The sequence below is a fragment of the Antechinus flavipes genome, chromosome 3 (genome assembly GCF_016432865.1).
Source record: "Antechinus flavipes isolate AdamAnt ecotype Samford, QLD, Australia chromosome 3, AdamAnt_v2, whole genome shotgun sequence".
In the NCBI taxonomy this organism is placed as follows: domain Eukaryota; kingdom Metazoa; phylum Chordata; class Mammalia; order Dasyuromorphia; family Dasyuridae; genus Antechinus; species Antechinus flavipes.
The window spans coordinates 317661281-317686355 of NC_067400.1; the positions used below are offsets into that span (position 1 = coordinate 317661281).

Genomic DNA, 25075 nt, shown 5'->3' on the forward strand with positions numbered 1-25075 from the left:
AACTGATTTTTGTGAAGTGAAGATCTGGCCACATCAGCAATTTATTCAAGTCCAGTAGCTCCCTATTACCTCCAGAATAAAATACAAAATTCTAATTTGGCTTTTAAAGCCTTTCATAACCTGACTTCCTTTCACTTTTACTGTTTTCTTGTGTCTCATTTCTTTCTGTGTACTCTGCCATCAAGCTGGCCACTTTGCTTTTCTCTATGCAAGACACTCCATTTTGTAACTCTGAGTGTTTTTACTAATTGTCCCCTGTGTCTGGAATTCTGCCTCTTTGCATCACAGTCTTCTGGCTTCCCAGATTTCCTTCAAGTTTCTGCTAAGGTGCTTTCCCTCTGTTAATTAATCCTATATAGAGCTTGTTTGTACATAGCTGTTTTCATGTTGTCTCTTCCACTGGAGAGTGGGGACTATATTCTGCACTTTTTTGTGTCTCCAGTGTTTGAGCAGAGTGCCTGGTACATAGCAAACACTTAAGAAATGCTTATTGACTGACACACTGACCTTGGAGAAACCCTTCTCAGTTCTCTAATCTTAATGCCTTCCCTTTGAAACTTTATCCTGTGTATAACTAGTTTGTACATAATTCTTTGCATATGATCTCTCCCATTAGATTGTGAGCTTCTTGAAAGCAAATACTTTTTTTTTTTTTGGTCTTTCTTTGAATTCTTTGCTTAGTCTAATATCTGACACATGGTAGGCATTTTATAGATGTTAGTTGACTGACTGATGCTCAAAACAATGGAGTGCTTTGTTCAAGGTCAATCAATTATTAAATGATAGAGTCAGGAAGAACAATACATCCTAAATATTTTATTCATCATTCTTTTATTTTTAAATCATAATATACTGTTTCTAATTTTTCCTGATTTGAGAGATGAAAAAGAAGAGAGTAGTTAAAAAACAAAGAAATATCCCTGAAGGAAATAATTTTTTGGAAACTTCCCATTTTTTTTTTTTCATTTTAGGACTAATCCTATTGGTGACTACTACTACTATTGCAGCACCTTTAGTTCCCACCAGTGTATTACCAGCTAGTAGGCTCAATTTGCTTTTTTCCAAAGATATTGACTCAAATAGTATAGCAGAAATAGTAATTGTAAAACCTACCACTAACCCCATGCTTCAGGCATACCCCCTTACAAAAACACAATTTCTGCACAAAAGGCAAGCACAAACTTAGAGTGGAATGGTAGGAAGAAAAATGTGTAGATAACCAAAGAAATTCACCCTTCTGGAACCATAGAAACTTAACAACTTTTCTCTTTCACAATTTTAGGATTTCAAAGTCATTTTCTTCTGTGGAGTCCTCACTAAATCCACCACTGGATTTGGCATCTATGCCGGATAGGTTGCTCACTGAGATTATTATTCATGGGCCACATTATCTCTTCTGGGCAGGTTACTCACTAGGCATAATATCTCTTGTAAAAAGTCAATCCAACGGGGCAAGGAACCCAATGAAAGCCAGTGTTAGGGGGGAGATGGTGATCACTGAGAAAGTCAAAAGCTTTGGTGGAATTACCCTAACCCAGTTCTACAACTATTATGTTTTTCCCCTTTGGATTGATATTTACCACTTGTTAGACCACAAATCTGGCTACTATATCTCTTGAAAAATTTAAAGTTATTGTGCATAAATCAGCAATTCTGAAATATTTCTCATCTCCCCCTAGTCTTGTCCCTATATACCTATGAAAAATTGGTCTATGAATTTCAGAATAAATAGTTTAATGCTGTACCAACAATGTCTTTCTTCCCCTTTTCCAGGAAAACCCTCTAAATCATTGAATTCAGTATGACTCTGCAACCCCAAATTTACAGTGAAATAGATAGAGGAATTAAATAAATTTCTTATAAACATCCCAAAATTTATTCTGACTAGTCCCATAGTAACTTGCCTTCTGAGATGAGTGCATCAGTCCTGGTATGGAATAAGTCCTTTCCACACCTGAGATCATATCTCTACTTCATTGCTTTTCTAAGGATAAGTTTCTTCTATGGCTAAGCAGTTCTTAAAGATATTGCTATGTCCCAAGATCAAGGTCCCCAAAACTGAGAAAGATACTTAAGGGGTAGCAGGGTATTTTTATCTAGGTATGTGGCTCCACCTAATCTTGCTCTTGTATCTTGCACGTACATATACCAATGTAATATGTACAAATAAAGTGGGGAATAACTGAACAATTAAAAAGTGACTTGTTTCAAAATTTTCCCTTTTAGCCCCATGTCTATAATGTGAGAAAGCCTAAAAAAAAAGAGGATGACTTACTTCTAACCATGTGATAATATTGGTTTTTATTGAAATAATTAAATGGTATTCCAATGGCGGTAGGAATGTATATTATATTATATATATGCATTCTATATATAACATGTATGTTTATAGATGATGTATGTATATATATACCTATAATCTATGAGTATGAGAAGACTAACAGGGGAGGCTGTCCTTGCCATATGGATCCTCAGCTCATATTGCAGCCCTGTTCCTATTCTTAAGGAGCCATATGGCCTATCATCATTCCAGGAGCTTTGGTTTGACACCTTTGTCACTTGTATTCACCAGTTGTTAAAGATCTACTATTGACCAACGTCTAGGACTGTATGGCATGAGCCCTTGGTTGAGGATTGGAGAATTCTGTTTCACTCCATCCTCCTGAATATTAAACATATTCAGCAAAGTATATGTCCTAGTTATTTGGATCTATGGAGATTCTATGACCTATTGGGTTAGTAATGCTATACCCATTTCTTGAATCTCCTAGCATATTATGAAATGGTCATGATGACATGGTGACAACTTTTCAAGCTAGATCTCAGCAACTCAGAGAGCGAGAAATATCTTCACATCTTTATCTCTGTCCTTATTTTAGTTTTTAGGAATTTATTTAGGCATCGTTCCTATGCAACCTCGCTAGGAATTGACATAATTCCTCCATAGACATGAAGTATGCATTGTGGTCCTTAATTTGTACATAAGTAGAAAAGTTAACCTCTTCATATTCATAGTTATAAAAAAAGATCTTCATATCTGGGATTTTTGTGCTCTAGAAATACACACACACACACACACACACACACACACACGAAAGATATAGGTATAAGGATAAGTTTCTATCGGCTTTGGCCCTCAGTTTCCCTCCATGTCCATGGGGTAATTACAGTACAGTATACTATTATTCACCCCTGTCTTGCAGCTGCTGAATAACCCTAGGAACAAATATAGTTAAAAGAAGACTATTCTGGGTGGATTCTGGCCAAATTTACCAAGGACACATTATCTATATACTGCAACTAGTCAGTCCAGGAGTAAAGCTTCATTCTTGACAGACTCTGGTAGAACTGCCCCACTTCTGGATTCACTCAAGAAAGTGAAGCCAATACTGCTGACATTTAGCCACCTTTGCTCCCTAGGCTACTTAGGTCATGATAGATCAGTATCCAAATTGGAATCTCACCCATGGAGAGAATACTCTGCCTGGGACCCTCCTAGTCGCAACTTGCAGGTCTGTGATCTGGGATTCCCCAGCCTGAGGTCTGCAAAGTTGGTGCTTCCCAGAATCAGTGATGTATTCTTTCTTCTCTTCCCCTCTAGTCTATGTATCTCTTTGTATTGTACTAGTTATATTAATCATACGATGCATTAAGTGCTTTTGCTGTAAGAACTGTACTTTCAATTTTTGTTTTCCTTTTTATAATTCACTGTTTATTAAACATTTTCATACAACTTGGTATCTTAGGTATTATTGTGAAAGTGAGCCATTCTGTAGGAGCAAATCATAAATCTTAACCTAACAACACATACACACAGAATCAGGGTCCTTGGCTTGTTTTGCTTCTGGAGACCTTAGCATTACTGCAAAGGTGTATGGTTATCCAAATTATTATTAACCTGAAGAAACTGATTGAAATCTTGATCTTCTAGGAAGAACAATGAAAAACTCATTCTATTTGCTTATAATTTTTTAAAATAATCTGTTATCTGCTAATATTTTCTTGGAATATTCTGAAGGAATATTGCTAAGCCTCAGTTGTATGCCTTTTATCATCCATTCAGTGATTTCCCAAGCAGCCCCCAAAATTCTATGTATTGCCCCTTCTAAAGCATGATTCTATCACACCCATCATTTTATTGTTTTCTCAAGATGTTATTTCACCTTTTGAAAGATTTTGGAATTTGTGGTGATTCGCTCCCATATGTTGCATGTTAATCAATAAAAGATATATGCCTTGACAATGTAATAGTAGAAGATAAGTGACTATTCAGTATAGGAGGAGTACAGCACATATTATAGTCCTGTTTTAAATTTTTTAAAAATATATTTTGTTTTTAATTTATGGAATAAAACAAGCATTTCCATAACATGGTATAATAAAAAAGATGATTGAACCTGAAACTGTGAAACTATTATATACACTTTGCTATTCCTTTTAAATATATTATAAAGTTATAATTTAAATTTATTATGTTTTTTCCTTTTTTCCTTCCTAACCACCATATAGATGGCTACCATTAGATACAAATAGGTATATGTGTGCAAAATTATTCTATTTATCAGTTCTTCCTCTGAATGCAATTATCATCTTTCTTCATATGTCCTTTACTCATACTTCCCTCCACCAAAGGAGAGGATTCTGCTACATGGTGCATTCTGGAATAGAAAGAGGAATTCTCTGTAGCTGGAAAACTAAAGTCAGGTCTTGAAGGACATGTTTGCATTTTGACAACTCTCCTTGGAATTTCCATAGTTATTCCAACTATGCAGTGCAGGAGGAAGATGAAGAAAGATTGTTAAGAAGCTTTCTTAGGGTCTTTATTTTTGGTTAGTATTGGTGGTTGTGGGTCTGAGGAAGAAGTTGAAAGAATTCATATTCATACATGGTTTCCACTGAATTCTTTGAATTTTCTGTGAGGGGAGAAACAAGGGCTTTCCCATGCCCAATACCAAAAATTGTAGGCTGTGTACTTATGTGGAATTGTAGATCCCATTACTTTTCTTTTTTCTTTCTTTCTTTTTGCTGAGGCAATTGGGGTTAAGTGACTTGCCCAGAGTCACACAGCTACCCATTACATATCTTTGAAGAAACTTATACAAAGCCATACTTAGTTTTAATTAGGAGACTTTGCTGTATTAACTATGTATGGAATGTAAAAATAAAAAAAGAGAAACTCAGCCTTTAAGGGATTAAAAACCCCAGGCCATGTAAATTTAGAATCTTTGGAGCAATGGTGCAACATCTCTAATGAAGAAATATCAAAAACTTTCTCTTTACGAACAACAGAAAAGCTGTGCTAGCCACTTATGTCACTATTATTGGACTACATTTATAGAATGTTAGCTATAGTAATATGACACCAAAAAAAAAAGGAAAATAGAAACATGGATAAACAACAAAAAAAGGCTTAATTGAAGGTGACATGATTGTTTAGAAAACTAAGGGGATTTAAGAAAAATATTAATAAAAATAATAGCTTCAGTAAGATAAAGTGATACAAGCTAACATCACAAAATCAATATTCCAAGGTATAATGAACAAAAATAAGAATTTCATTTTATAAATATGACAAAATGTGTCAAATACTGTGGAATCAATCTACCAAGAAAACCATGAGGCTTACTTTTATCTCGTTTTTCCAATCTCTTTTTTATTAAAGCTTTTTTATTTTCAAAACATATGCATGGATAATTTTTCAACATTAACCCTTGTAAAATTTTGTGTTCCAATTTCCTCCCCTTCCCCCTTCTCTTTCTCTCTCTCTCTCTCTCTCTCCTCCTCCTCCCTCCTTCTCTTCTTCCTTCCTTCCTTCCTTCCTTCCTTCTTTCTTTTTCTTTCTTTCTTTCTTTCTTTCTTTCTTTCTTTCTTTCTTTCTTTCTTTCTTTTTCTTTCTTTCTTTCTTTCTTTCTTTCTTTCTTTCTTTCTTTCTTTCTTTTTTTTTTTCTTTCTTTCCTTCTTTCTTTTTTTTTCTTCTTTCTTTCTTTCCTTCTTTCTTTCTTTCTTCCTTCCTTCTTTCTTTCTTTCTTTCTTTCCTTCTTTCTTTCTTTCTTTCCTTCCTTCTTTCTTTCTTTCTTTTTCTTGAATCAGAGTTGAAGTCACTAGTGTACTACTATATGGCTGGTCTATTTCCATGACATATCTTATATATTTTTAGATAAGTTGCTTAGGGGACTTTTTAAAAATAAGTAAGCCACTATTTGGAAAAATAGAATATGTTCATATCTTTGGGCTTTTTTGGGGGAGAAACTACTCTTTAACACACAGGTCCATAGAAACAATGGCAGAGCTTGTGTGCTGTCAAAAATTACAATAGTCTCTGGGTTCTTACCATTGTCAACAACACTATCAAAGGTATCCATAGTTCTTGAACCCAGTAAAGGAGGAGAAATGTAATGATGACTTCCTTCACAGTAGGAACCTATGGCCACTTCAGCCTCAAACACACAGATCACATTGTCAGAATCAGAGGTCTGCCCGAGATTTTTTACCAAGTTTTCGAGAGACTTGTTGAAGTAGATGCCATAACCGTATTTGGGGTCTAATGGAAGAAAACAAACAACAAAAAATTAGTGAGATCTGGGAAGGTGGGTTTCACCTGAAAAATCACATCTTATTTGGATACCAAATATATACCACATTCATAATCTAAAGATCCCACTTCTCTCCAACTTCCACTCTCTGTTTCTATCTTCAGTCAAACATTCCCTTAAAGTGAAACAATGCCATGAAACCTGACACAGAGAGAATAGAAATAATATTTAAGTGAATATTTGATATGAATCCCTTGGTAGATGAGTAATCCTTGTGATAAGTGCTTTTTATAAATATTATCTCATTTGATCCTCATAATAAACCTACAAAGTAGGCACTCTCAATTTCCTCATTTGTTAAATAGAGACAATAATACTCACACACCTTCTCCATTCCATTCAAGGGCTATTATGGAAGAGTCTTTGAAAACAAAGAATGATACAAATATGACTTCCTGTAGTTATTGTTATAACCAAAGGGCAACATTTGATTCCGTGTTCCATAACTCATGACAAAGAGAAAGTTAGAGTATTTCCACCGAAGAGCAAGATGGAAAATGGACAAGATGATTTGATTGTGCCACCCTTCTCTTCAAGAAGACCAATGAAAATGTAACTAAATCATAGAATCCATCAGCCAAAGAGTTCATTTAGTTTCAGGAATGTGATGGAGCCATTTTAAACTAACTTAGGAAATTCAATTGTTACATTTTCAGTGTGAGCATTTAAACCTCAAATATTGGCAAATGTTACAAATCAGAATTTGTTTCATTGCTTTGTTGACTGCTTAGAAATAACAAAGTGATGGAAAGAAGTTAATAAAGTAGATTACATTTAAAAGAATGTTATCTAGTTTTTTGTTTGTTTTTGGAGAACTGGTTGTTAAATATTTACTAGCACAATGCAAATTCAATTTATTTTGTAGTATAGAAATTATCATTAGGGAAGAGTTGATGAGAGAGAAAAAACAGTGAGAGAGATGATGCTAAACAGCCTATACAGATGAAGATCATCTCAGAAGTATGCTGATATTAAAGTGGTAGAAGGAACTAAATTCCTGAGTATGTGTAAGAACAAGGTTTACATGTAGGTTTACCTACATGATCTCATTTGGTTCCTACTATATTCCTGTAAAGCAGATGCTATTATTTTGCTATGTGACTGAGCAAATCATAGTAACAATCAATAATTTCATTAAAAATAAATGGCAATAATGAGAAAATACACCAAAATTTTGGGGATGTACTCAATTCATATATCTAAGCATTTTCATAAAAAAGAAAGAGTAGATCAAAGAAGAGAGAATGCAATTAAACAACATCAAATGAATCCTCTCCCCAATTAATACCAAATAGAAATTCTGAAAATCAAATGAGAGATGAACTAAGTTGGAAAAAAACTAAAATACTGAATTAAAAAATGAAATTAGGACCTGTTTAAAAATAAACAATAAAGTAGACAAGCAATTAATTAACAATTTAAAAATAAAATTAGGTTACTATTATTCAAAATAAAAAAAGATGAATTCACAACCAAGGAAGAAGAAATAAAGAAATTGTTGGGAGTAGTTCAGTCAACAATATGTCAGTAACTCTGAAAATCTAAATGAAATAGATTAATATTTACAAAAATATAAATTGTTTAAATTCTACAGAAAATAGGAGACTAAATAACATTTGGAGAAGAAATTGAATAAGTCATCAATGAATTCATCATGAAAAACAAAACAAAACAAACTAGCTGGATTTACAAGGGAATTATGTCAAACATTTAAAGAACAATTAATTTCAATACTACATAACCTGCTGGAGCAAAACAGGTAAAGAAGAGATCCTGCCAAATTCTTTTTATGACACAAATATGGTCTTGATAGCTAAATTAGGGAGATTAAACACAGAAAAATTATAAGCCATGATTGCTAATGAATATTGAAGCACAAATAAAAAAAAATTAACAAGGAGACCTAAGCAATATATGATAAAGAATTTATTTCAGAAATACATAGTTAGTTCGGTATTGGGAAATCTATAAACATAATTGACCACATTAATAACAAAAGCAATAAAAATCATGATTATATCAATAAGCACAGAAAAAATTTTAAACAAGTTACAATACCCATTCTTGATAAAAACACTAAAAATCAAATTACCTGGCATGTGTTCTGTCAAAAAAAAATTATTAAAAATAAATAAATAAATAAATAAATGATGAATAATTAAAAATAAAAACACTAAAAATCAATAAGAAATAATTAACAACTTCAGCAAAATTGCAGAACATAACATAAATTCCCCAAAATCCCCAGCATTTCTGGTAAAATCCAGCAGAAATGGATAGAAAGGGAAATCTCTTTAAAATAACTACAAATAAAAGAAAATACTTGGAAGTTTATCTGCCAAGACACTCTCAGAAAGTATATTAACATAATTTCAAATTTTTCTTTATATAAATAAAAGCACATCTAAATAATTAGAGAAATAGTAATTGTTCATGGCTAGGCCAAACCATTATAAAAAATGACAATACTACCAAGACCAATTTACTTATTTAGTGCCATAGCAATTAAACTATCAAAGAATACAGTTCTAGGAAAAAAAATAATCAATTAAATAAAATTCATCTAGATTTCAAAATACACTCTAAAACTATAATCATAAAAACACAGTAGAAAGATTGTTCAGTAGAATAGATTTGGTATAAAATACATAGTAGCAAAAGAGCACAATTGCTTAGTATTTAGTAAACTTAAAGGGCAAGAACTCACTAATCTACAAAAACTCCTGGGAAAATTGGAAAGAATAGAAAGTAGGTATGGACCAACATCTCATACCACATACCAAGACAAACTCCAAATGGGATACATGATTCAGATTTAAAGGGTGACATCACAACAAATTAGAAAAGCATGGAAGAAATTACTTCTCAGATCTATGGATTTAAGAAAAGAGGAAAAGTTTATTGCCAAACAAAAGATAGAAAGGTTCATAGAAAGAAAAACAAACAATTTTAAGTGCATAAAATTATTATTTTTTTTTGGCACAAAGACAGCACAAGCTAAAATGAGAAAAGAAGCACAAATTGGGGGGAGTCAGTATGACTCTTTGCAGCAAGCTTCTCTAATAAAGTTCTCTCTTTTTTTAAAGATATATCAGGAACGGATCCCAATTTATAAGAATAAGAGCCATTCGCTAATTGATAAATAGAAGATATAAACAGGCAATTTTCAGAAGAAACAATATGAATACCATATGAAAATATGCTTCAAATCACTGATAATTAAAGAAATGCAAATTAAAACAACCCTCATGTACTACCTTACACCCATCAGACTGGAAAAGTTAATGAAAAAAACTCACAGGAGGAGGGGAAATATACATTAAGGTACTATTACTGGAACTGTGAACTGGTCCAACCCTTCTGGAAAGCACTTTGGAATTATGCCTCCAAAGCTATTAAACTGTGCATACTTTTAACCCCCTAATATTGCCATCAAATCTATAAAAATATCAAAAGAGAGCAAAGAAAGAGAAAAAGGACTAATGTACAAATATTTGTAGTCAATCTTTTTATATGTGGCAAAGACTTGGAAATCAAGGGGATGCCTTGTTCACTGGGAAATGGTTGTAAAAAATGATGAGACACTTTCAGAGAAAAAGTCTTGAATGGAAAGATGCAAGGTGAAGTAAGTAGAATCATGAAGTACCATTAATGCAATGACTATGTAATGACAATTTGGAAACAATCAATTTTGAAAGGCTAGAAGTCTTAACATGTTCTCCACTAAGAGATAGAGCAGTGATGGCTTCAGAAGATTACTGAAGCAAATTGGGGGGAGGGGTTACATGGCTAATGCAAGAATTTGTTTTCCTTGAATATCTATTTTTAATTGGTTTTATTTTTTTCTTTCCTCAATAGGTGAGTAAGAGAGAGGAAATTTGGAATAAAAATTATGTCATATATTTTAAAAGTTAATTATTATTGTTATTGCTATTGTAAACTTTAAAAAAATCACACTTCCACCACAGTGGAAACTGTCCCAGGGAGCTTAATTTTATTTTCTCTAGTTGCTATAAAAAGGAAGCATTCTACTTAGGTCTGAGAGAAGGGAAAGAGAATAAATGGACTGAAGATCTTCTTGTTTATATTCTAAGCAAAAATAAAAAGGAAGAAAGGAAATGAAATTAAAAATTTTAAGAGTTATCAGCAAAAAGAAAAAGATATTAACGGAAAATACTGATACTACAATTTGCTTAGTGACTATATCCAATCCTCCAAAGTTCTTTTGCAGCAATTGGATCAAAAGGACTCTGAATAAGAGGACCAATCTCATCTCTATGTAATTGTCCAGATCCCTCTATCTGCTATCTGCTTGCTAGTTTCTCCAGTGGGCAGGAGCAGTATTAATGAGGTCTTGAAAAGTGGATATGTTGGCCCAAAAGAAGCTGAAGAATTGATAAAATTGATCTCTGGGGTAGGCAGGGAGAAGGCACTGATAAAGAACAGTGTGTCTACGTTGTCCCACCCTCTGGGGAGGTCATTCAGTCAGAAATGCAATCAGAAATCCAAGTTTTGTCAAACCCTTGAAGCCTCCCCTCTATAGGGGTCTTGGGCAGCTTCCCCTTACCATATCCTATCAGAAATCCCAGTCATGTTCCTGAAGTTAAATTTTCCCTATAAAATCTACTTATGGCCCCTGCCATGCTTACTGACCTCTTTTGGGTCAATCTACCATGGGCACTCTATCTCATGGTATATTTCTCCTTATCCCTCCCCCATGCCATGTAGTATATTTCTTAACCCCACTATGCTCCTGACTCCATTTCTCCTTTTAGGATGCTAAGTCCCTTTCAAGATCTAGCTTATCTCAGCCTATCAGTCCCAACCTCATGGAGTGTTTCCTTTGTACTGGTAAATGGCAGATTCCACTAGGGAACTCGCTCTTTCCATAAATCCTCTTAATTGCTGGTGTCTATTGTACCTCTTATTTTATATGTTATCTATCCCTCTAAATAAACCTGCCTTTTGCCAAAGAGAATGACCATTGTGAATTCTACACATGACCGGATCCTGGTATTTGGTACCTACCATCATCTGGTACCTAAATAACAACATTTAGTAGTACATCAGCCACATCAATATCACGTTGAGACCTACCGGGAGGCATGGAGTATATCCTTTGGAAACCCACTCTGCTTACAAGGTTGCAGAACTGATATGGGACTTCCTGGTATACCATGAGACTCTTGTTGCCATTCCCATTTTTACTCCAAATTTTCTTCTTCCTTTCTTCAATGGCAGCCCAAAGGAAGAGATTTTGGATTGCCTCAACCTGTCAGCCAAAGAAATGAAACAAACTGACAACAGGGAAAGGTGGAGAGCAGGGTTGAAGATTTTGTCCTGACTCCCTCAAAAAGAAAGGATTAACAGGAAAGTTTTTTTTCACCCCAGTAGCACTCACTGTCAAATTAATATCAAATTGGTCCCTTGGTCATTAGTAAATCCTTAGCTCAACTTCCAGTAGAATTCAGGTCCCTTGAGGGACCTGTGAAAATAATCATTTTCTGTTTCCTAAGCACTTAGTACAATGCATGGCATACAGTAGGTATTTAATAAATGTTTGTTGAATTAAATTATTGAATTCTTCTACCCCAAAGCCTCCAAACTCTTCCTCTACTTTCACCATCAACTTCTAGCCCATTTTTTTTTCTCATTGGAATGAACAAAGAGAGTAGTCCAGATCACTTCCTCCTGGTTCTGACGTTTGCCTTTTGAGCTTCCCACTTGCATCTCCTCTCTCCATCCCATTCTCTAACCCAACACCCACACATACATATATGCATAGAGCTTTACGCTTTAGTCCTACTAACTAGATAATTATACTATAGGTATCAGGAGCTAAACTTTTCATTTAACCACACCACCAAGGCTTAAATAAAAAGTGAGTTAAATTGAATGAACATGATTAATGAGACACTTCTCTATAACACCTTCACTCAAGTTATGGCTATTACCTTCTGCACTTCCAAACCCGCCTTTTCAAACTGTTTCTTCTTTTCTTGGAATATCCTTTCCTTGGAAATGTTTGCCCTAACCAAATTTCCTTCCGGTGACTGGATAGAAAATGGAAGATCTAGACAGAAGAAAAGCAAAATCTGATATATTGACTATTCTATGAAAAGATTAACAACTCAAAATACATTTTTTTTTACCAGATAACAGTAATTATAGCCCAAATTTTATCCCTTCACCTATTTAGGGTAGAGAATAAATGCCATGATGTCCTGAACGGCAGTGGGGGGTAGTGGGAAAAGCAATTCAGTTCAAGATAGAAGGAATCAAAATATTCAAAGCAGCACTTTTTGTTGGTAGCAAAAACTGGAGACAAAGAACTAGAAGTTTAACTAGGAGTACATTACTATGTATTTAGAAACTATGTAAGATAGGAACTAGACCTTTTCACTTATATAATGAATTTTTGGTTAAGGATACTACTTCTACCAGTGCAGGTTAGGATCTTCTTTACACTATTAATTTGGTCTGGAATACTGGCGGGTGAAACATCTTACTAAGGGTCACATGTTCAACCAGAATGGGTCATAGACAGGAGCTGCTGTGTGGTTGGCTCTGAGGCTAGCCCTTTTATCCAAAATGCCACGTGGCCTTTATAGAGGCCATACATTAGGAAAAAAATGAATCAGAGAAAGTCAGTGTGGTATAGTAAACAAAAGGACTTGATTTGGTCAGGAACAATTGGGTCCAAGACCTGGAATGATACATATTGTGTGACCAGAGACACATTACTTGACTTATTGTCCCTCAGCAATTCTCTTAAGACCATAAGTAGCAGACTTGTTTGCCTCTCTTATTCTACCTCTTAATTCTGATGAAGTCTCAGACCAGAAAATCAAACAAAAACAACCCCCCCAAAATTGAAGGAGTAGTACCAATGACAGAGAGTGATATCTAATTCTCTCTTCCACTCCCCTCTTTAGAACAAAAGCAATTTGAAGGCAAGAAATTTGACAGGATTTTTTTGTTCTTTCCTAAAATTAATAATTAACAATAAAATTAATAACAATATTAATAACAATAGCAACAAAAATATTAGATTTTATACAGTGCTTTAAATTTTTCAAAATATTTTACAAATGCCCTCATTTTATCCTCTCAACAACTGTGTGAAATAGGTATTAATATTATTGCCATTTTACAGATAAGGAAACGGAGTCTGCAGAAGTAAATTACTTTTCCGGAATCACATAGCATTTTTAAGGCCATGGGGGGGAAAAAGAATATATTTTTAAGAAAACAAAATGAAAGAAGAATTAATAAAAATGTTAGCAGTCCTCCGGGCAACATATGAATGCCAAAAGAAGTAACACAAAGAAGAATTGGAATTTTTCTCGTTGTCTTTGAATGACAAGGCACTTACCTGTTAGCTTACTGAACTTTTTCTTTGCATAGTCTAACTGCACATGCCACAGCAGATTTTCAATATGCAGCATCACAGGAATGATACTGTTTAATCTTCCTCTAATCTCTAGTGTTGCCTTCCCAGGGCTGATATCCTCTGAGATGGAGACTTCAAAATAATTCTTCAGATAAGACAACTGGTCGTGCTCCTCTTTGCCAAGGTAGAAGATATGATTGTTTTCAATAAAACGGCACTCCTGGGTCTGCAACAACTTGGCAATCCACTTTTTAGCAGCAGCCAGTTGTTCCTCATTGTTTCCTTTGAGGTGGATCAAAGGTGGTCTGGCTTCTTTGAATCCAGCTTCTTTTTGCCCTTCTCTGGACCACTGTGGAACTGAAAAGATCACCATGAACAGAAATACCAAACTTAACTAAATGGATATTTTTAAAACTTCTGATGCTGCAGGGCCCAATAAATTCATCCTCATTTCTCTTCTCCTTTCCTCAAAGAAAAAGATGATGCTCATCTCTTCTAAAACTGCCCACATCCTTACATGCCCATGATCTCATTCTATGTAGTCTCTTCCATAACCTTGCTCTTCCTCTCATGTACCTTCATTCTCTTTTTCCTGGGTCTTTCATGTAGCCTATAAATATAAAAGTTTCCCCATCCTAAGAAAAACCTTGACTACAATGAGCCCTCATTTTTTCCCCTCTTTATCATCTGACTTACTAAAAAGAAGTTTATTCTTTCTGCTCCAACTTTCTCAGGATCTATTTATCATCACATCAATGTTATCAGTTTTTTATCATTCTCCATTAGGTTTTCATAGAGATTATTCCCATAGGAATGTATTACCTTTGAATATTTTATCACTTTCTTCATTCAACTTCGGTGCCATCTCTCCCATGTACTTGGTCTTCATCTTGGTCAACTCACTTTTGAAAGTCTTCAGAAAGCAATAAGTAAAAAAAGATTGTCAAACTAATGTAACAGCTATTATTACATGAACATGTATGGTGCTTACACACATAAGACTGGAGATTTAGAGAAATAAGGGATCTTAGAATCTATCCTTTCATTTTAGAAATGAGGACCTAGAGTCCTGATGCAGTCAAGTGATTTCTGTTAAAAATGATTAAAATGGTAATAAATGAACCTTTCCTTAGAATGGTTATATTTAGTTAAAACTAAGAGCTACTTCTATATGTAACAAGAACAAAAAAGGGGCCCACCTAATAAGATCAGAGATACCATTATCACCACTGTTATTTTATATTATGCTAGAAAGGCTAGCTATCATAGCAAGAACAGAAACTGAGGAAATAAACAAAGTAAAAAAGGGAACTAAATTATCATTTTTAGCAAACTATGTGATGATATACTTGGAGAACTCTGGAGAGTCAACTAAAATTAATTGAAACAATAACTTCTGCAAAGTTGTAGGATATAAAATCAATTCATGTAAATTTTCTGCATATTAACAACAAAATCAAGAAGGAAGACATAGAGAAATTCCATTTAAACATAAGTTTAAAATGTATAAAAGACTTAGAGGAGTACAAATGCTAACACAAAAGAGCTATATAAATCCAACTACAAAACACTCTGTAGAAATGATCCTAAATCCTGGAGAAATATTAATTATTTGTGGGTAATATGAACTAATAAAATAAAAAATGACAACACAATATACTTATTCAGTGTCATACTAATCAAGCCACAAAATGATTATGTTATAGAAGTAGGGGGTAAAATACAACACAATTCATCTACAGGAAGAAATTTCTAAAATCTTCAGGGAAACCATCAGGGGAAAGTAGGAACAAAAGGGACAGAGTAGTATCAGATTTCAAATATCAACAGAACAATTTAGTACATGTATAAACATAATTATAGCAATTCTTTTATAGTGGCAAAGAAATGGAAATTACCAGAGTGCCCATCACTTGGGGAACAGCTAGCTAATTATGGTCTATGAATGTAATGGAATACTACTGTGCCATAGGAAATGATAAAAGCTATGGGTTCAGGGAACCTTGGGAAAACATGTATGAATTGATGTAGAGTGGAATGAGCAGAATCAAGTGACATGTTTGTGTAATAAGTACAAAGCTATAAAGACAAGCAAGTTTGAAAAACTTAAAATCTTTGCCCCGTGTAATGACAATTCTGATTCCAGAGCACTGATCTCTTTATCTCCTGATAGAGAAGCATGGATTCATGATGCGGAATGAGAGGTATGGTTTCATATATAACTAATATGTTTTGCTTGGCTGTGGATATTTGTCACAATCTTCTTTTTCCAGTTCTTTTTTATATGAGAATGTTTATATTTATCAAATTGATAATAAGAAAATATTTTGAAGTTTTATTAAGATCATAATAAAAAAGAAATAATTTTGTTTTTATTTTTCTTTTGAATTAGGGATTAAGATAAATGAGAAATAAATTGAATGCTTGCAAATTGAAAAATAAAATATAATTTTCTGAAAGGAAATTGAAAAATATAGAACTGGAGAGGAGATAATAAAGAGAAGAGGAAATACAAATTTAGCTATTATTGATACAAAAACCAGAGTTGAAACTAGAGAGTGGGTGAGTTCTTTGATGGAATCAGTGTAAAAAGGAGAGCAAAAGACAAAAAAAAAACCCACTTGAAAATAACAACCAAAAAAAACAAAAAACAAAAAACAATCCAGGGACAGCTAGTTGGTGTAGTGGATAGAGCACCAGCCCTGAAGTCAGGAGGACCTGAGTTCAAATCTGACCTCAGACACTTAACCCTTCCTAGCTGTGTGACCCTGGGCAAGTCATTTAACCCCAATTGCCTCAGCAAAAACAAACCAAAAAACCCCCAACCCAATATGAAAAAATGACCATAAATAAGGAATAGGTAGGAGAAGATCTAGCATTGAAAATAGAAGGAAGAGTGGTCACACCAATCTCAGTCTACAAAAAATGGAATGGATATTAAAGATCAGCTTGTCCAATACATCATTTTCCAGAGGTAAAAAAAAAACTGAAGCTGAGACAGATGAACCCGGCCACGATCTCAGAGCTAGTTAGTAATCAACACTGGACTAGATCAAATTTCTTCTGATGCTAAATCAGGTGGAATTTTCCCTAAAGTAAAATATCTACCTGTCATACATACTAACCAGGAGATCCTAGAGAGTCATTAACCTTTTAGAATTCTCTAAGATAAGAAATTGCAGAAAAGCAACCCATCTAAGTTAATAAAGAAAATTTCTTAAACAAGGTATTCCTTATAATCAAGGAAAGTAATTCAAATGGAATCAAAAATCAAATCCCTATCCCTATCTCTTTGCTTGCAACACAAGTAAGTGGCAAATGGCAGCACTACCCAAGTGGATCAGTTATGTATCTTGCCTTGGATAGTTCTTTGTCATTTGGCAAGATCACAAAATTTACGTGAAGCTTTTTACTTGGGTAGTCCCTGGAAAATTGTAAAACTTCCTGCAACATTATATGAATTGTTTCTTCTTTGGGGATGCTAATGGTTCCAGTTCCAAGAGCAGGGAAGGAAAGTGAATTCATATTTTGCTGATAGGCTTTTTCCAAGCATTTCATCACTGCATGTTTTAGCATCTGTAAGGAAATAAATTATTTTTTATTATAATCTTATTAACACTTCAAAATAGTCTCTTCTTATCAACTTGATAAATATAAACATTTTTTAAACAAAAAAGAACTGTAAAAGATTGTATATGAGTCAGTGGATTTTTCTTTCTTTACCTTTTGGATATATATTATATAAATATAAAACATCTATTAAATGTAACTTGGTAGTTTTCACACAGCCCTGTTCATTTGTATCACCCTCTAAACTTCCCTGTGTTATATTCTGTGAATTAAAAAAAAGTTTCATTGACAATGTCTTAATACTATATTCAGTTACCTTTATAATACGTTTTTAATATACTCCTTTCTGGTTCTAGATATTTATTAGCTACATGAGCCATTTGACATCACAACTGAAACAATAGAAAACAACATACCAGTCCAGTATTCTAAATATACTAACATACCATTAATTGTAGTACATCTATGAACTATAATTTGTTTAGCAATTAATAGGCATCTACTTTGTTTTTAGTTCTTTACTATTACTAAAAATGCTGCTATAAATAGTTTTGTGTCTGTGGAATCTTTCTTTCTGTCATTGACCTCCTTTGGAGTATTGTAGTTATCAGGGCATTTGTAGGTCAAAGCATTTTAGTGGGATGTATTTATAAATTTTACTAAACATTTTTTCTTTCTTTTTTTTTTCACAAGAGATAGCTTGTTGGGTAGCAGAAGGGGAGGGATATATCCAGATAATACTTTTTTAAAAACATCAATTAAAAAGATTGGAGGTGAAGGGACTTTTCTTTTTTTAAAAAGAATCTACTATGAAATAAAAATAAAATGCATAAAAATGCATAACAAAAATTGCAGCAAAACAAGAATACCACTACTAGTAACTATCATCCCCATCACCAAGCCACTAACACCACCACTGATATGGTGCTTTAAAGTTGGCAAAATGCTTTAAAAATATTTATCCTCACAATGACCTGAGATGTATGTACTATTATTAATACCCATTTTATAGATGAGGAAACTAAAAGGCAAGAAATTAAGTGATTGACTATAGTCGTTCAGCTAGTGAGTATATGAGACAATATATGAACTCATCTTTCCGCCTCCAGATCCAGCACTCTAGTCACTGAATCCCCAACTTCTCATATTACAAATATTGTACTATGGCAAGATCAAAGAAGAAATGTATCAGGAACACTCAAAGGCAGAATGAGCTTAGGCTAGCAAGAAAAACTAAGAAACACAAAGGTGCTTTTTCAAGCTATATTGGAAGAAAGAGGAAGATCAAAAAAGGATAGAGTGAGTTTTCAGGGTCTGTGAGATGGTTAAATCTAACTGACAATAAAGATAGAAATAACTGAGAACTTATTGTGCTTCTGTTTTTTCTGCCAAAGAAAAATGATTTTTGTATTAGAAAGGGCTATACCAAAATGGCTAATATGGAGTTTAACTCCAATATACATAATGAGATATTGAAGGGTTTCAGTTGCCTTAAAAGAATTTGTCATCTGGACCCAATGAACAGCAGTCTATATCTTAAATAACTGTTTGATGTACTTAGTAAACCACTTTCATTTGACTTGAAAAAAAAAAACTGGGAAGGTCTAACCTGGAGAAGACCCAGTGGGGAAATGCTAGTTGTCTTCAAGTTTCTGAAATGCTATCACATGGAAAAAGAATTAGATTTATTCTGGTTGACAGCAAAACCAGGAGGAAAGTAGTAGTACTACAATATTTCATATTGATTTAGGAGGAAAAAAATCCTTACTAACAAATAAACCTATCCAAAATTACAATGAATCATTTAGGATGAACTAAACTCTTCAAGCAAAAGCTAGATGATCACTTATTAGAAATCTATAGTGGAAATTGGGAGAGTGGAGGGTATAGACTGGATTACAATCACCACTGAAGTACCTCATTCTAAAATTTTATTTTTCTGTGACTACAGGGTTATTTTTCTCCTGAGCTCTAATTCTACACGATCAACTGAGCACTTAACATCTCCACTTGAATGTGATATAGGCATCTCAAACTCAGTTGTTCAAAACAGAATTTGTAATTGCCAATTCCCACAAAAATCGACCTTTCTTCCTAAATTCCCAACTTCTCTAAGCCTTGGAATTAATCTCAACTCTTCATTCTCTTTTACTATGCTGCATTTACAATATACAATAATCTCCTAAGTAGTGTTGATTCTGCCTCCATGTCACCTCTTACAATCATTTTGTTTTTCCTACTTTTTAAAAAATATCAATTAAAAAGAAAAAAGTTCCATTTGGAGGTGAAGGGACTTTTTAAACATCATAGTTCAGGTTCTTATCCCTTTTTCCTGGGACTACTACACGAGGTTGTGACTTGATTATCTCATTTCTAATCTCTCCAATCCATTCTCCATACAGCAAATACAACCAAAGACAGTAAGGGGATCAAACAACTGGTCAGAAACTACAGAGAACCCCTATGATAAGACTGAGCACAGGACAGAGTGCTGTTTGGCAACTCCATTTCCTATATTCACTTCTGGGTCATGGCTCTAGAGCAGAGACAAATGATTGGTGTCTCAAGAGAGCAAGAACACTGAAGAGCAGTATTGATTTTGGCTGAAAGGAAACAGAAACCCTAAGGATCAGTACGGCTTCCATTTACAAAGGAACAAAGCATGGGAATAAATGAAGCTTTCCTTAAAATGACAAGCAGTGTCTATCTAAAACGATCTGTAAGTATTATCTATAATGGGTATAAGCTAGAAGACTTTCTAATAGGAATAGGAGTGAAACAATAAGAGAAGTATATCCATTAACACTGTTAATATTCAGTTACTGTACATTTTGTATTATTCATTGTACATATATACCTGGAAAGACTTACATGAAGTGATACTGAATGAAGTGAGAAGAAGCAGGAGAACATTTTACACAGTAATAGCAACATTGTATAATGATCAACTATGATAGAATTGGCTTTTCTCAGCAATACAATGAATCAAGACAATTCCAAAGGACTCATGATGGAAAATGCTGACCACAAGCAGAGAAAGAACTATGGCATTTGGATGGAGATCAATGCATGCTTTTTTCATAGAGTAATAGTAAATTACCATTGTGATCTAGTGTTAGATAAGCCCAATATCTAAATTGTGAGGGCAAGAAATCGCCAATTTACTAAAATTGCCGAGAGAACTGGAGAGCAACTTGACAGAAAATAGATATAGACCAACAATTCATTCTTTACTGTTCAAAATAGTATGTGATTTAGACAAAAATGTAGACAAATTAGAAGAACATGGAAAATTTTACTTATTAAAGCTATGGATAATGGAAGAGTTAATAGCCAAACAAGAAGTAGAGATGTCATGAAAAGTATAATGAGAAGTATTCCTTGAATTACATGAAATTAAAAAGTGTTTGCATGTTCAAAACCAATGCAGCCAAGATTTGAAGGAATGTAAAAAAAACGGAGAAATTTTTATAGCAACTTTCTTTGATAAAAGCCTTATTTCTAAACTATAGGGAAACAAGTCAATTCCTCAATTAATAAATCATCAAAGGATAAGTATGAACAGGCAATTTTCAGAAGAAGAAATCAAAGTTATCAATAGTCATGTGAAAATATGCTCTAAATCACTATTGATTAGAGAAATGCAAATTAAAACAACTTTGACATACCACCTTATACCTATCAGATTGGTTAATATTACAAAAAAGGAAAATGACAAATGCAGAAGGGAGTATGAAAAAAATGGGAATTGTTAATGCAGTTATGAACTTGTCCAACAATTCAGGAGAATATATATAATATAGGTATATATTGTACATGTATATATGTGTGTGTTTACATATGTGTATATGTGTATTTACACAAGTATATATGTGTGTATGCACACATATATATACACACATACACATATGTGTGTCTAAGCTCCTAATACAGATACATGGCACATAATAAGCACTTAATAAATTTACCTTATTATACCACTCAGGAAGTAGGAAGTTATAGTAAGAAGGCCATATTAGGTGGTACACATATTGACAGGATAAGTGGAATCCTGTTGTGACTACCAATTCTTGAATATTAGAGCTTTCAGACAATTTTTTTAAAAAATCTTTTTCTAGTTCAGTTCCTACTTGGTCAAGAATTGTATTTGATCTATGTCCAGCTGGAAAAGAATGTTGTTCTGGTACACAATTCACAATGACATCCACCTGAAAAGGAAAAAAAAAAACAACTGGATACCAGATTTGACATTAATCATTATTATCCCATAGAAATTTGTATAGCGATCATCACCCCCCAGAGTTACTACCATTATTTCCCATGGAACATTCAAGATTCTAGTCTCTTATTATCCCTTCAACCATACTTCAACCTACCACTATGATCATTGTCTTCTCGACAGATCTAAGGATGTCATTTCTTCTCAAAACATTTATCCTACCTGATTCTACATAACAGTTTCTGATGTTTCATTTCCTCTGCAAATTCACAAGTTGCAATAGGGTAATTTTTTTATCTATTCTCTCTTAGCATCATATTTTGTGCATGGCTGATACTTAATAAACTGATGAATTTAATTATTAAAAAATTTTAAATCTAGATTTATGATTTTATCAGACTAGGGAACTCCCAGTGTGGAAACTCCTCTCTGTTTTTGAAGGCAATTGGCAATTTCTCTGCTATAATATATAATTGGGCTGTCTGGGAGCTGAGAAGTTAAATGGCTTGCAAGGGCACATGATTACTAGATCTTCCTGACTTGAATTCAAGCTCTTTCCACTACATCATACTGTCTATGGGATTGTACATATATAAAACACTGTCATTTCTTTCTTAAATGTTAATCAGAGCCTATATTTTCCTGAAAAGCTACCAACAACATTATATGCAAATACAGGAAGAAATTTATTCAGCAGTTTCTCACCTCAAGTTTCAAAAAATGGCAATTCAATTAATTTAGCTTAAAAATCATCCAAACACTACTATTTGGGCTAATAAGAAATAATGAGGAGAAACAGTAAGATAACACCTGCTCTCAAATTCATCAGCCAGATCCTGTTGTAATGGTTCTGATGCTGAAAACTCAAGATCAATAATGAGCATCATGGGCCTTATATGTATGGCTTTAGGTAAGGCAATTTCTTCATCTGTAAAATGGAAGGGTTGGACACGGTGATCTCTAACATCTCATCCAGAGTAATCATTCTTGGGATTATGTCTCTTTTGAAGCATTTCACAATCCTATAATGCTTGGGAATAGTTTTGTCATTTCTTTCCTAGTATCCACCTTTCCAAATGGCTCACCTTGATAGTTATATCCTAGCCAAGCAGTAAGAGAAACTGATAGGTCTCACAGAAACATTCTATATGCACAGAGAAATTTATCCTGTATTCAGCTTAATTGTTCATAATTATTAGCATGTAGTTATCCCTCCCCTTAGATTATAAACTTGTTGAGGGCAAGAATTATCTTTCATTTTTCTTTGTATTCCCCAGCACTTCACATGGTTCTTGGTACATAATAGGAGCTTAATAAAAGTTTAGTGTCTATTAGCTGCCTAGTGCCTAAGGATATCAAATATAAGGCCCAAGAGAATTAGCCTTTGTTTGTCATGATAGTCAAACTACCCTTTCTATTTCATGCAATACCTAGTTTAGGGTCATGTACTGATAAGACTTTTTTTCATAAATGAAATGGTATTTAAATTGTTGCTTACCAAATTTGCTCCTCCATTTTAGCTAAACTGATCCCTCTTTTACTATGTGTTCATTCCTACCTGCTTCTATAAAGATATTCTATCCATCTATCATGGCCTTCCTCATTGCATATCCATTTTTTTGTTTTAACCCTAAAGGTCACTTCTCTGAAAGTTTTTCATTAGCTGTTCTTAATTTAATTCTTTCTTTATGTCTTTTACATGTATATATTAAACTGACACTTTTATTTTCTATTTTGGGGCACTATTCTCTTGCTGTTTCCTATTAATGTGGTTGGTGTACACATCTTATATACAGTAAATATCTCTAGAAAGGAACTAGTACTTCTACTTCCTTTGTATTTTCACTAGTTTAGTAGGGACTTTGCAAATAGAGGTTCAAAAATGCTTGCTCATTAATAGTCCAGAAAAGAAGAGGGTGTTAGGCTGAGGATTCCCAGATTTACCTGCTGTTCCTCAATGTATCCCTCCATAATATGGATGTTCACATTGTTGAGGGTAATGGAAGATAAAAGTGGGGCTGCTGGTATGTTTCCACCCAGAAATTTTTCACAGCTTATTTTAAATGCAGCCGCAGTGCTTTCCTCATCGCTCATCAAGTGAATTTCTTTTAAGATGTTGCTTTTTTGATAACAAGGAAAGGTCATAATGGTATTTACTATAATGTCTATACACATATTCAGAGGTGAAATCCAAATCCCAGAGCTGAATTCAGAGATTGCCACTGTCTTTATGCCAGAAGGTTCGCTGATTACATATTCCAGAATATTTAAAATCTCTGCTTTAAGTTGAATGCTACCTGTTTGCTTATCTAATACCCTACACTTTTCTTTGGCAATCTGGATAATCTGAGAGCGGGAAAACTGGCCTCCTCCTGTCACAACTATTTTACCAAATGGGTTTCCTTAATTTTGTCTTTCCTCTCCACTGCTAAGCCTCCATGATTGGTGAGATTATCTTTCCAGACAGACAATTCTATCTGGGAAGACAACATTGTTCTGAAGATCTTGGCGGAATCTGTAGCACTCTCCAGGTAAGAGGTACATTGAAACTTCTTATCGATAACATCATTGAACAAAGATTCATAGCTTTTCAAGATTTTTAAGTCATCACTCCCAATGCCAATTTGTAGATTCTTCTGTTCCATGAAGCCTGTGAAATGAACAAAACATGGAATGAACTAGCAAGTCTTTCAATGGAAACAAGTTCAGATGAAGCATGAATCTTCTTTCAACCTAGAAACTGTGTTTCCTACTTGTAGAAGGACAATGACCTTCTTGTAACCAAAAAATCCTTCTCTTTACTCCCGTAAATGAAATGATCAGCTGGTCCATGTTGGAAACCACACTCCAGAGGTATGATGATAACCACTGGAAAGGTCCTATATAGACATAATTTGGGCAAACAGAGAAAACTTTGCATGGTGCCTTAGGCAAGAGAAAAATCATAAGAATCCTTGGTCCAGTCATTCTTACTCCCTAGGTGTTATTTAATAAGAATTTTTCAAGTCCATAGCCATTAAATTCACACATTTACTAAACATTTTATGTGTGAGGTACTGTGCTCAAGGCAGAGCCAAGATAGTGGAATAGAGGAAGCCCTACAATCAAGCTCTCCCAACATTCTCCTTCAACCGACTTTAAAATAATTCATTTAGATGAATTCCAGAGAGTCATAGCTCCTAAAAAGGTCATGGGAAGACATGTTTTCCTGCCCTAAACAACTTAGGAGGATAGAAGGAGATGTGACACTAAGGTGGAGCTGGTCTATAACATACCCTTCAGCAACATCAGGTGTGGACC

The 25075-nt window shown here is 34.0% G+C and overlaps 1 protein-coding gene across 2 annotated transcripts; it reads right to left on the reverse strand.

The window, feature by feature from the left end:
• Window positions 1-6015: 6015 nt before the first annotated feature.
• LOC127554140 (protein mono-ADP-ribosyltransferase PARP9-like) lies at window positions 6016-24419 on the reverse strand. Of its 2 annotated transcripts, XM_051985407.1 has the most exons (8): window positions 23720-24419; window positions 21525-21764; window positions 17344-17562; window positions 14809-14899; window positions 13969-14343; window positions 12548-12666; window positions 11691-11865; window positions 6016-6541 (listed from the first exon to the last, which is right to left on the reverse strand). In XM_051985407.1, the coding sequence occupies exons 1-8, from the start codon at window positions 23948-23950 to the stop codon at window positions 6144-6146; spliced, it is 1848 nt and encodes a 615-aa protein (XP_051841367.1). In that variant the 5' UTR covers window positions 23951-24419; the 3' UTR covers window positions 6016-6143. The 2 variants fall into 2 exon arrangements, with proteins under 2 accessions (XP_051841367.1, XP_051841368.1); XM_051985408.1 differs by lacking the exon at window positions 17344-17562 and having other exon boundaries at window positions 23720-24417.
• Window positions 24420-25075: the final 656 nt, after the last annotated feature.